This window comes from Miscanthus floridulus, chromosome 6, assembly GCF_019320115.1.
Source record: "Miscanthus floridulus cultivar M001 chromosome 6, ASM1932011v1, whole genome shotgun sequence".
In the NCBI taxonomy this organism is placed as follows: domain Eukaryota; kingdom Viridiplantae; phylum Streptophyta; class Magnoliopsida; order Poales; family Poaceae; genus Miscanthus; species Miscanthus floridulus.
In genome coordinates, this window is record NC_089585.1 from 122,286,214 (window position 1) to 122,299,810 (window position 13,597).

Sequence of the window (13,597 nt, forward strand, 5' to 3'; positions counted from 1 at the left end):
GGCCGACACGTGGGACCACCCAAGTCCCTAATCGCGAACCGATGGCAACATAAATCATTTTTAAGGTCGCTGGGCTGTCAAGGTAGTCAAAGTGCCCAAAGACAGTCCGGGCGACGGACGACCCACGACACAACGCTGCTTCCTGTTACTGGCCCGGCCTCCAACGATTATACCCAGGATGAAAACGGATCGAATACGGACGGATATCACCGATATTATATTTGTTTTTATATTTCTGTTCGAATTCGGATTCGAATACGGATAGTGTCAACTATGTCGGATAGGATACGATTGGATATCGACATTATAAATATACGATTTGAGTATTCGGATACGGTATCGGATGTTGAATATCCGGACTCGGATACAGACAGATTTGAACCCCTCTAAACGAATTCGGTTTCGAATACGGTTGGAAAATATCCGTACCGTTTTCATCCCTAATTATACCCAGTCACAGTTGGTCCACAGAGATTTTTTTTTAATTTTAACACTTTTTGAAACTAATTTGAAATCTAACACGTTCGTTTTTTTAACTAATACTTTTGGCCGCGCCTATTGCACTGGCGCGGTCAAATGCCTGTGGCGCGCATGCATGGTGGTGCGGCAGAGGGCTGCCGTGGCGACGACCGGAGTCGTTGACTGCTGACAGGGTAGGGCCTGCCGCGCCATGCGTGGCGTGGCAGAGCCGAATAAAACTGACCGCCGCTGCCCGCATCCGCCAGTGCCCGAGCAGCCGCCGTTGCCCGAGTAGCGCAGCAAGGCCGCCTGGCCGCCGCGTTCGCCCGCGCCAGCCCGCCGCCGAGCACGGCACGGCCGCCGGCCGCCCGGTGCGGCCGCCGAGCCCCCACGCCGGCGCGCCACCCCCTCCAGCCACGCACGGCGGCTGCTCGTCGAGGACTGCGCCCGCACCTCCCGGCCCGGTCTAGCGCGCTGCAGCGAGGTAGTCCCCTAATAGGTAGTAAAAGTATTACAATATAGTTAGTAAAGTTAGTAAGGTCAAAGAACGTACATTCATGGACGTTCCGGACTATAGGGATGAGAGCATGACGGATATGTCAATTTATGACACCGGTCTCCAGTTGTGTAGGAATTCATTGTATAACAATGAGAAAGAAACCCTTAGGAAGGGGATGACATTCAACACAATGTCAGAGATGAAACTCTTCCTTCAGGACTATGCTGTGTATCACCATAGACCGTACAATGTCACTCATTTGGACCAGGAGTTGAGGTACCACGTGATATGTAAAAACGGTTGTATGTGGAGGTTAAATGCACGAAAGAGACAGAGTGGTGGCAAGTGAAGGATAACTAAAGTTGTCGAACCCCACACTTACCTAGACAATAGGGGGAAGGAAAATCATCAGCATCTCACTGCACGTTACCTTGCCCATCGTATATTGGGGCTCGTTGATAATAATAACGACATTTCGGTGTCTTCTTTACAACAGTCCATATCTAGATTCGTTAGGTACGATATGACGTACGGAAAGACTTGGCGTGCTAAGCAAATTGCTCTGCCGATTTGATGGAGTACTTGGGAGGAAGCGTACAACATGGTGCCCCACATCTTATGTGCAATACATTACTACAACCCTGGCTTAAAATGGTTTGTGGACACCGGAGGGATGTTTTTTCGGGACCTATTGAGACATGTCCTCTATCGTGTGTTCTAGTCGTTCACGTAAACAGAACATGCATTCCAGTTTTGTCGGCCAGTCATACTTGTTGATGACACTTTCCTGATAGGAAAGTACAGGGGAACCTTGATGATGGCTGTTGCTATTGATCCTGAGGACCAGATGGTACCCATGGCTTTTGCTTTGGCAGAGGGAGAGAACAATGAATCGTGGTCATGGTTTATGCGGCTTCTATATGTGCAAGTGCTTGGCCCAACTCGCACTATATGTTTGATCTCGGACCGTCACGTAGGGCTTCTTAATGCTGCAGCTGGGCATATAGATGAGTTCTCGTCTCTAGTACATAGATGGTGCATGAGACACTTTGCCGCTAATTTCTGGCGACGTCAGCGAAAGCAGAAGGTATGTGACAAGGTAAATGCTCTATGTTGTGTACGTACAGAGCACCGGTTCAAGGACACAAAGAGATAACTAGAACAGATGGTAAATGCAGTAGAAAAGGCCTGGTTAGAGGCGCGGATGAAACATAAGGCTCAGTGGGCGTTAGCATATGACGAGGGGGTTTCAGGTATGGCATCATGACCACTAACTCCTCGGAGTCCTTCAACCGTATATTCACCGGAGTTCGATCGTTGCCTATGTCTGGAATTGTTGAGTTCTTATTTCATAAGTGCAACGAATATTTTGTGAAGAGATGGAAACTTGTGCAGAGGAATATAGCTAAGCAGGGGCGTTTTGGAAAGGCCAGAGCTGAACATTTGAAGGAGGCCGAGGAATTGACCAAGCAGCACACCGTCGAACCGTATGGACCCAGCCACTATATCTTTAGTGTACGGGGCAAGGGTGGCACAAGCTTGGGCGATGAACGTTATGGTGGACGAAACTACCGAGTTGATCTTGAAAAGGTAGGGTGCAGTTGCAACGTCTCTCAAATCATGCATGCCCCTTGCTCTCATATGATCACGGCCTACAGGGTTCGCGGGTACAACTATGAGGATATGCCATATATGTCACCCTTGTATCTCCGTTCGAACACCATTAGTATTTGGGAGATGAGCTTCGAGCCATACCTTGACCTGACACAGTGGCCACCTTATAATGGTTATGACTATATGCCGCAACCGGATCTAATGAAGGTAGGGAAGGGTAGGAGGAAGAAGAAGCGACTCAAGAGGGACATGGACGCTATGAGAGGGTACGGCGAAGACATGTACGGCGGGGGAGACTTCAACGAGACCCGTGGCAGGAATCTGTGCTCTGTTTGCAAATAATCTGGTCACAAGGCTAGCCGACATAGAAGATGGGGGTAGCAGGTGATTTCATATTATGTTCGTACTACATAACAAGTAGTTCAAATTTTACAATGCTACATAATATTAATCTGAATATTGTTAATTTGAATACTCTAACCCTTTTTTATCAATTTATAATAGGATGGCCCCTCCCACGCCGCACTAGCTGCACTCCCTTCTTGAGGTGGAGTACGACGACCCCCTTCTTCCACTAGATGATGAGGTTTCCGAGAGGCATTCGAGGGATCCTTACATTCTAGGGACTTAGTTCATTACATTGAACTTATGTCGAACGAATATTGTCGTCGAAAACTTGCAGACTCATAAACCAATAAAAATGTTATGTGGCAACTTATCGTTTATTTATTTGCTTCATGTTCATTTCAACTTGCGCACGGTCGTGGCACCACTTGTAGTTTGGTACAACACCGACAACAACTCAATTGAAGCTAAATGTTGTCTGTCCACGTCACTGCTGCGTCGTCGTCTATGGCGCGGCACTGACGCGCCGTGGACTCTGACGCGGCAGAATCTAGGCTATGGCGCGGCCGAACCAGTGGGCTACGGCGCTGTATTCGAGATAATTTCACCCGATTATATTCGTTTTAGAAATTTTAAACACATGATACAAACAGATGTGATCACTTAAGATCGATCATGAGTAATCCGAGTACATGACACATGGGTACAATACATCAGTAGTTCAAATGAAATATAAGACAACACAATGGAATTTTTACTACATAGCTACATTGATCATTAATAAAGCATAGAACTAACAGTCAGCGCAATTAAAAATCCTCAGTCAGAAACATACTGAGTAAGCAACTCGTCGTTCGAATACCAATCCTCAACCACAACCCTGTTGCTGTGGCTAGGCTTACCTATATTGCCCTGATCTGCCTTTCACCTGTAGTAAGCAGCCTCCGCTTCATCTATGGCCTCTATGGCCTGAGTGAAGAAGCGTCATCATCCTCCTCCGCCTGTAAGCCCGCCTCTGCTAGAGCGATGAGCTCTCTCAGTCTGTCAGTGTTGTCCTCAGCCTCCTCCGTCTGCAAGCCCGCCTCTACTAGAGCGATAAGATCGCTCAGTCTGTCAGTGTTGTCCTCAGCTGCCTCCGCCTACAAGCCTACCTCTGCTAGAGCGATGAGCTCACTGAGTCTGGTAGTGTCGTCTCCATCCTCGCCCCCCCATCAGACAACACAATCAGTGATTCAACGGTGCAACCAGCTCGCTTTTTGTGCTCATGTAACTTTTTTTCCTCGTACCTTACACGGCCACCTCTACAACATGGTCCTCGTTGTATCTAATTCTTTCATGTATAAAATGCAATCAGTTAGCAACGTGACTATATTACATTTAAAATCAGGTAACGGAAAAAAGGCTTCGAAGTACTCATTGGCACATAATGAAACAACATGCTCGTTCAAGACCTGCATCTGTACTCTTGTCTCCTCCCTTGCCTTCTTTCCTTGCCCTCTCCTCCTCTAATGACATCCGTCTCTTCAATCCCCATTTGACAAGCCCAACGTCAATCGGGTTACAAATACCACGCTGTCTAGCAAACTCACGCATCTTGTCTTTATGATGTTTAACGAAAAGATTGACGTAGTCAGGTCCATATCCCCTCTTTCGTGCAATTACTTGCTTCCCCTTTAGCTCATCCAATAACTTAGCTTGACTATCATGATATTCCCACCTGTATTTCCTAGTGCGCTGTTCAAACGATAAATTATATCATATATGTCTTAGTAAAAGAAACAAAATATGATTCCATGGTTATCACAAAAATAACCAACCTCATCATAGTCAATCATATGGCCGCAATAATGGCCTATTCCAAGCTCCGAAGGAACTAGACCGTAGTTGGATTTAACACCACATTCGCACTTGACTGCCGGTGCTTTGTAAATTAATCTTTCTTTCTTCTTTTGCTTTGCTTTTGGAGGTTCTTCGAACCATTTGTTCTTAGTACCATATAACCACTCCTTGAAACGACACTTCGCCATTGAATACACCAAAATAACGTGACATTAGTACATGACTCATATAGCTCAACATTTCAACACATACACTTTGCACTTACTTCATGCTTGTTTGGACACACAAACTCCAACGTATTGTCAGGGTTTATAACGGCTCGGTCTCCACAATGGCACATAGGAGGTTTCTCGAGTCGTCTAACTACGGCTAAGTGCTTTTCCTTAGCCGTCATTGGAGGGGGTTAGGGGGAGGTGGAACCCACCGCTCGAAGTGCTCTCGTGGATGTCGCCCTCTCCACCAATCATCAAAAAGGAGGTACCTAGGGTCAAACTTGTCTGTACCGTCGATCTATTGAAAGAAAAACACATCTTATGGGCCTACACAATAAAATTCTAACAAAATATTAGTAACCTAATAATACAAATGAAGAAGAAAAAAAAATATACGGAAACAATTATTTACATTAAAACGAGTACACGTGTAGAAGCAACGAGCCGCTGTGTCTGAATGTCTCGATTGAAACACGTCGGCCGGACGACCACAGTCACAGTTAGGGACAAGGAGTTCAGGAGGGACGGGGGCATTTTTGCTAGACTCGTTGGGGTACAATTCTCTAGGACGACCCCGTTTTCGCCATAACTGCTCCCGAAACATGTCTTACATCTAATAAAACGGTTCAAATTAAACATCAATCAAAACAACACAAATTAATGTAAAATATAATTATTTGCAATGCAACTAAAATAATATAACCGACAATTAGAGCAACAAAAATATACATGGTAAACATACTTCTAACTAAATAATTAACCTTAACATTGATAAAATTAAACTAATCTCTTCCATAGACTTAGCTCCCATTCATAATATACTTATCCACCATTCAAACGAAAATAAAATGTGCGTCATTACCTTGCACGAGGACGAGGAGGGAGGGAGGTGACCGGGGAATGGAATGGAAGGGAGGCGGTAATGGAGGGCCGGGCGGGGGCCGGGACTGGCCGCGTCGGTTTTATTCGGCTCTGCCGCGCCAAGATCGGTGGCGCGGCAGGCCCTGCCTCGTCAGCGGTCAGCGACTCCGGTCGCCGCCACGTCAGCCCTCTGCCGCGCTACCATGCATGGCGCGGCACAGGCATTTGGCTGCACCAGGACAATAGGCGCGACCAAAAGTGTTAGTTTTTTTTTAAAAAAAAATCGACCGTGTTAAATTTTAAACTAGTTTCAAAAAATGTTAAAATAAAAAAAAATCTCCACAGGCACAGTCCACCCGCGCCCAGATCATCTCTGCGGCCCAGATAGCCCGCTTCCAGGAAACTTCCTTCGTTGCGCGGCACGGGCACGCCCTCCGTGAACCGACCCCGTGCACCGAGGCCTATCCGCGCCGTCCCCGCACCCGCCCGCGTGAGATCGCACGCCGCAGAGCGTGGACAGGGCGCACGGGCCCGGGCCCCTGGCGCGCGGGCCTGGGTGTCGACATTCCTGCCCGCATCCATGTGTTGATACAAAAGCCCGGGCACTGGTTCACGTCCACCTCTCTGCATTGTTTCAAAAAAAGAAAAGAAAAACGTCCACCTCTCTGCGCTGCGCCTGTTCCTCTTCTTTCTCTCGCCTCCATCCTGCTCCGGGGTCGCTCGCGGTCGCACGCAGGTACGCGCCCTTGACGAGCTCGCGCATCTCCACGAGTGCGCTACGTACGCCCACTGATCCGTCGGATTAGTCAGCGCGTTTCAACTCGTGGACATGGATATCTGATTCTTGTCGTTGTATTTCTGTGCATCCGCCAGGTCGCGGGCACTAGTGCATTTTTATGCGCGGCGCTGGTGGTTTTGGGGCGCGGAGTCCACATCGATGGTCATGGACGCTGGCCTGCACGAGCCGTGCGCGCTGCTGCCGGGATCCAAGCGCGACGGCCACATGCCAATCTACCCCCAAATCGCCGCCGCCGCAGCCAATGGGTTCACGGCGGAGGAGCTCGAGTCGCTGCTGTTCCTGTCGCCTGATGGGATTGCTTCGGCTGCGGGCGGCGTTGGCGGCAGCTATCTGAATGTCGCGCCTACTACTGTGGTTCCGCCCGCCCGCACCAACCGCGCGTCGCCGCCGCGGGATGCGTCCGCCGCGCCGCCCTCGGACGATTCGGAGGCGTTCTCGGACATCGTGCTGGGTTACATCAACCGCATGCTCATGGCCGAGGACATCGACGATAAGTTCGAGCACTACCCGGAGCACCCCGCGCTGCTCGCCGCCGAGAAGCCGTTCCTCGAGATCCTCGCCGAACGGCCCTCGAGCTCCGGCGGCAGCGCGGTTGAGAGCCCCGGCGGCAGCAGTGTCGGCAACTCCTGCTACAGCGCGGGCTCCTGCACCTGCGCCACCGCCACGGCGGCGTCGGATGCCTTCGGCGCCGTGCTGACGCCGGCGCTTGACTTCACATCGGCCGCGTACCTGCAGCCGCCACAGCTGTATCAGGATCTAAGCCCTGAGAGCAGCGTGGTGGAAGCAGGCGGCGCGTGGCCGTACGACTCGACGGAATTCTACCAGCTGCAGAGCAACCTGCTCTCGCAGTCGTTGTCATTCGCTTCATCCAACGGCGGCGGTGTTACATTATCACATGGCTTTGAGTCGTTGCTGAGCTCGCCTGGTGTCATGCCGGATATTGGCTTCACCGATTTTGCGGTGCAGAGTCAGCAGGCTATGCAGTTCTGCCGCGGGCTTGAAGAAGCAAGCAAGTTTCTGCCTGACGAGAGTAAGCTGGTGATTGATCTTGAGAAGCCCGCATCTGTTACAAGCTTGTTGGCTAACATCAAAGGGGAGAACAGGTTTGCAGAGGTCAAGACAGAGAAGGCTGATGTTGAGGCAGCAATTCACAGAGGAAAGAAGCATTTCTATGGTGATGACTTGGATGCAGAGGAAGGGAGGTGCAGTAAACATTCAGCACCAGCTATTGACACTGATCACCTTGTGCGGGAGATGATGGACAAGGTCTTGTTGTGCAATGGTGAGATGTGTTCAAAAGGCGTCAAGGAGCTGCGTGAAGCCCTGCAGCATGACGTCGCAAAGAATTCGCATGGGGTTCATGGAAAAGGGTCCGGACATGGCAAGGGCCGTGGCAAGAAACAGCCGAAGAAGAAGGAGGTGGTTGACTTGGAGACTCTCCTCGTCCACTGTGCTCAGTCTGTGGCCACCGATGATCGACGTGGTGCAACTGAGCTCCTGAAGCAGATCAGACAGCATGCATCGCCCAATGGTGATGGTGACCAGCGTTTGGCGCACTGCTTCGCCAATGGCCTTGAGGCGAGGCTTGCTGGTAATGGAAGTCAGATTTACAAGTCTGTTATAATGACGAGGTTTCCCTGCACAGATGTGCTGAAGGCCTACCAGCTTTATTTGGCAGCTTGCCCATTCAAGAAGATCTCTCATTTCTTTGCCAATCAAACCATTATGAATGCCGTGGAGAAGGCAAAGAAAGTTCACATTGTCGACTATGGTATATACTATGGCTTTCAGTGGCCGTGCCTCATTCAACGGCTCTCTACCAGGCGTGGTGGCCCTCCAAGACTCCGGATCACCGGAATTGACACACCACACCCTGGTTTTCGCCCAGCAGAGCGCATAGAGGAGACAGGAAGGTATCTAAAAGATTATGCTCAGACCTTCAATGTGCCCTTTGAGTTCCAAGCCATTCCATCTAGGTTTGAGGCGGTTCAGATAGAGGATCTCCACATTGAGAAGGATGAGCTGCTGATTGTCAACAGCATGTTCAAATTCAAGACACTGATGGACGAGAGCGTGGTGGCTGAGAGTCCAAGGAACATGGTCTTGAACACAATCAGGAAGATGAACCCACATTTGTTCATTCATGGGATCGTCAATGGCTCTTACAATGCACCATTCTTCGTGTCTCGCTTCCGGGAGGCCTTATACCACTACTCTGCTATCTTTGACATGCTGGAGACAAACATTCCGAGGGACAACGAGCAGAGGCTGCTTATCGAGTCAGCTCTGTTCGGTCGAGAGGCAGCCAATGTAATCTCCTGCGAGGGTCTGGAAAGGATGGAGAGGCCCGAGACATACAAGCAATGGCAGGTGAGGAATCAGAGAGCTGGGTTCAAGCAGCTCCCAATCAACCAGGACATCATGAAGCGTGCTCGGGAGAAGGTTAGGTGCTACCACAAGGACTTCATCATCGACGAAGACAACAGGTGGTTACTGCAAGGGTGGAAAGGGCGCATCATACTGGCGCTCTCAACATGGAAGCCAGATCACAAATCTTCTTCCTAGCTCCTTGTGCTTACATGACCGCAGAGCACTGTAAATGGAGACCTGTTCGTGGATGCTTGGGCTGATTGTTCCTGGACTGCAACATATAGCTATGCTATGCTATTCGAAGTACTACTACTAGGCTATTATATAGTTATGCGGTCAAGGGTCCCTGCAACCTGCATGTTAGGTTATGGCCGTTATGGTTTAGTTTTGGACAGGAACAGTTAGTGCATTCTTTGATGGAGCAGGCTAGTATGTTAGTTACGCGGTAGACCTAGGGTTGTTTCATGCATGGATCAGTCTTATGGAATCTTGTATTATATTTGTTCCCCATTAACTAGTGCTGTCAAAGTTTTGGGTTTGTTTGGTTCTACAAACTTTCGTGCACCTTCCTGAGCTACTGGCCAGTGCCGAGTTAGGCAAGTGACGCCATCGTGGCCCGATCAACTTTCCGGTCCTTCTCTGAGCAGGTGAGCAGAGCATGTGGTTCTGTAACTTTCTTGTATTGGTGGAACAAAACACAGACCATTGGGTGTGTTCAGACTTGCAGCTATCTGCTACCCTCGAAGCTGAAATGTAGTGATGGCGGCCTGCATGATTGTATCTGGAACCATAAGACCACACGTCGCGCAAACTGCAAAAGACAACATCTCAGCTAGAAAGGTCCAAATCGCTACTCACATCATACTGATATACACGGCCTTCGTTGGAGCGTCTAGATCGTTGCCCGGCAGGCGGCAGTCGGCGGCCTGAGCTGATCGACACGGAGATAGCAGGGGAGGACGATTGGGTTTTGGCAGCACGGATGCCGATCGATCGCCCACGTACAGTGGACATCACTTTTCTCCTCTCCTTGTGCTACAACTAAAAAGAACAAAGTGAAGACATCGTTTTGGTACGACAATTGCCTTGGTTCGTCCGTCTGCCACCCCATGTGATCGATCCCACCTCCGTGCGACAATCCCGGCAGTTGTTGATTTTCCTTACATGCAGTTGTTGATTTTCCTTGCATGAGACCCACGTGCGGTGGCAATCATGACAGTTTCCTTCCATGTAAAAGGAAGTGCTCCCTCGCGCGACCATCACGCCTGTTGTGATATAACTTTCTTGCATGCAAAAGAAAACTACTATAAATCAAATCAAATAAGAAATTATTCTCATCAAGAGGTTATGATTTTCCTTCATGCAAAACAACCGAACATGATTATTAACCACGTTGCGGTGGCGGTCGATCCCTGCGGTGGCGGTCGCGCCATCGGCTGACGGGAGGTGGCCGTTCACTGGCCTCAGCTAGCAAGAGGACAATCTCGCCCTCGCCCGCGTTGTCCAGGAGCTAGCAAGAGGCCAATCTCGCGGGGTCGATTGCGCCTAGGCCGGGCACTTCGCTGATCGCTGCTGATTCCTCCTGCTTTTTGCAGGAACGGGCATACATGATGCTGCAGGTGGCGAGTACGTGATCTCGAGGCCTTCGCATGCCCCCTGTAGGACATCGAGGAGCTCGATGTTGCCGACAGGTTGATGGTGCTCGTTGAAATCGGTGACTGTGAGTGTATAGACCAGTGTCAAAATTCAGTCAACCTTGATAATCTTTTTTTTTTCCTATTTTTGTATGGTGCTTAATTTGCCGCTGTACCATGGCGAGCCATTGAGTAGGATGATGCTGGGGACGATGATGAGGAAGTAGATGATGGGGTTCATACACTGTTGATATTTTCTATCTAATCTTTGCATGACTCGATTGTCACGTGTAATTTTGTATCTTCGGATAGTTTTGTAAAAAAAATACTAAGATGATTGCTGGTAATAATATAAACAGAGACTGTTTAAGGTAGTGAAATATCTTACCACATCATTTCTCTGAGCTCTAAAATTAATAAGGTGGTAGTATGTACTACTAAATCATAATCTTGAGCTGGTAGCCATAATTGGCTTCTTGCTAGAAAAAGATAGAATGCTAATCGAATTTACGTAATCTTGTGATGATGTTCCCACCTCCGTGAACAAGCAGGCATGACAGTTTGGAAGAAACTAGCAGTGACTTGATATTTATCTTCTGTTGGTGAAGTGAAAGCAGCATCAACTGTTGGATTGTTTAGATAAACAAGGAAAATGGTTGGTTTTGTCTCCCTATTTTCTTTAGTTCAACAGACTTAATTTATGACTATGGCGCTGGTTATTTATGCATTTCATTAGACATCAATGATTGATTCGTGATTTTTTGCCTGTAGATGTAAAATAACAATCATACTAATATCCATTGCTTTAAGATTTGTCTCATCTTTTCATGTTAAAATGGTGTAAGTTGATCTTTTCATGTTAAAATGGTGTAAGTTTTGTTCCTTTTTTCTTTGAGATGGATTTTTTCTTTTTTACTAATAACCCGCAGATGATAAAGCAGTTGATGGCAGAATCAAGGATGATAGCACTGTTGAAGGCAGAGCCACCGATGACAAAGCTGTTGAGACAGAGCAAAGAATGATGAGGACATTGAGGACGGAATAAAGGATGATAAGGCCGTTGAATGTCAAGTCACTAATGATAAACCTATTCAGAGCAAAGTAACTAATGGTAATGCCATTGAGGACAGAGAGATCGAAGGTAAAGCCACTGAAGAGGCAAATGAGATCGATATTTGGATGAAACTCCAAAATGTGATCAGATTTGGGGCACTGACTATGGAATTGCTAATACTGAAGAAAACCTAGTTGATAATGGCAACTAGGTTTCGTATGAAAATAATAAGGCTCCTCTTGAGGTTTCTCTCTACTCTATGGTGCTAGAGCATGGTTGTTCATCACATAAGTTTCATACGCTAGCTCCCCATTTATCTAGGATTTACATTCATGCATCAAAATTTTAGTCCTCAAATAGGAAAGCTTCAGTTGCAAAAAATTCAGTTTCTAGGCTTCTACTTGTTTCAAAATCTCGTGGCAATGATGTTTCATGGTAAATTATGACTACGCTCTACCGCTTGTTTCCCTTATTGTTGTTAGCATCAATTCTTTCAGATCAAAATTTAAGAAGTAAGAACCTAATTTTGATGTAGGCTGACATTTTGGCTATCGAACACATTTGTCCTGAGAGATCGTTGCACAAACATTTGGTACTTCACGACACTCAAGTCCATTTAAGGTTTTCAGCACAAATAGTGCAAAGAAGCCTGAGAGGAGTTTCGCTACAACACAATGGAAAAGTACCTACAATGGCAAGTATATCCAATATCATGAAGCTGCTAGATGATTGGCGTGAAACTAGCACATTGTAGATGCATTGGAGAAGATGTGGTGGTATATAAAGGTTAACCCTATTACTGTCTTGGCACTTTTCAAAAACCTAAGTATGGCTCCTGTAAAACAGTGACGAGTAAAACCTACTGCAAACTAATTCATTTTTAGTTTTCTGAAGGATTTTCATTTCATATGCAATGACACCCCACATGCAAACCCCTGTAGAAGATTTGTCAACTCCAAATATTGGGAGGTTGTTAGGGCTTTCTGGGTGATCAGCAACATATGAGTTTTTCTATTGATATCTGGAAAACTGCATTTGATGATGCATTCAGCAGAAGTTGTCCTCTTCGTGCTGGTGGACATGAGTGTGGATGTTTACCAGTGTTGGCAAAATTGGTATGCTTTGAGATGCTGATTTTTGTTTCTTTGGTAATGGTATCTTTTATGTGAAGTCATGAAATTTTTTATGTTTCTATCAGGTGATAGAGCGTTGCGTAGCTCATTTAGATATTGCTATGTTTAATGCCATCCTTCGTGAATCAGAGAGTGAGATACCCACGGATACTATATCTGACCCGATTGTGGACTCAAGAGTTCTGCCGATTCTAGCTGGCGACTTAAGCTTTGGATCAGGCACACAGCTTAAGAACTCTGTATGTGCTTAAATTATGAAATGCTTGCAATCGCATGATGAACAAACAAACAACCTAGAATAGGAACTATGCATGACACCTCCCTTGCACTATTGATTGTTAACACATGATATATACTTCTGTAGGTTGGGAATTGACCCAGATGGTTGTCTGATACGTTTATAGTTACTTGTCCAAATCTAATTATCTTGTTCTGAAAGATATTACATTTGTGTTTTTTCATGCATGCTAGGGCCTTTAAACTGATGTTTTATAGTCAAGTTAGAAGGTAAAATACTAATGATTTCTTGAACTTTATAATGTTCTATACAACATGAAGACTTATGTAGTATTGGTGTTCCGTACTCTATAATAGTACAACACATGTTCATACATATGTTATCGTAACATTGTTTTTTCTCGTTGCAATGCACGAGCATTTACCTATATTTACATATATATTCGAACCTATGTACAGGATGGTATGGAGATGCGGCGGAACTTATTCGTGGATTTATTGGCGCACGAAAGAAATGAATATAGGAGTGCACGAAAACATT

At 47.0% G+C, this 13,597-nt stretch overlaps 1 protein-coding gene and 1 pseudogene across 1 annotated transcript; both read left to right on the top strand.

Moving 5' to 3' along the window:
• Positions 1-6,434: 6,434 nt before the first annotated feature.
• On the top strand, positions 6,435-9,536 carry LOC136456806 (scarecrow-like protein 9). Its single transcript, XM_066456791.1, has 2 exons — positions 6,435-6,565; positions 6,703-9,536. The coding sequence occupies exon 2, from the start codon at positions 6,767-6,769 to the stop codon at positions 9,191-9,193; it is 2,427 nt and encodes an 808-aa protein (XP_066312888.1). The 5' UTR covers positions 6,435-6,565; positions 6,703-6,766; the 3' UTR covers positions 9,194-9,536.
• A 221-nt stretch (positions 9,537-9,757) lies between these two features.
• Positions 9,758-13,255, top strand: LOC136461145 (uncharacterized; annotated as a pseudogene).
• Positions 13,256-13,597: the final 342 nt, after the last annotated feature.

Excerpts from the sequence above, each read along its gene's own strand:
- LOC136456806 (XM_066456791.1), top strand. The coding sequence starts at position 6,767 with ATGGTCATGGACGCTGGCCTGCACGAGCCGTGCGCGCTGCTGCCGGGA.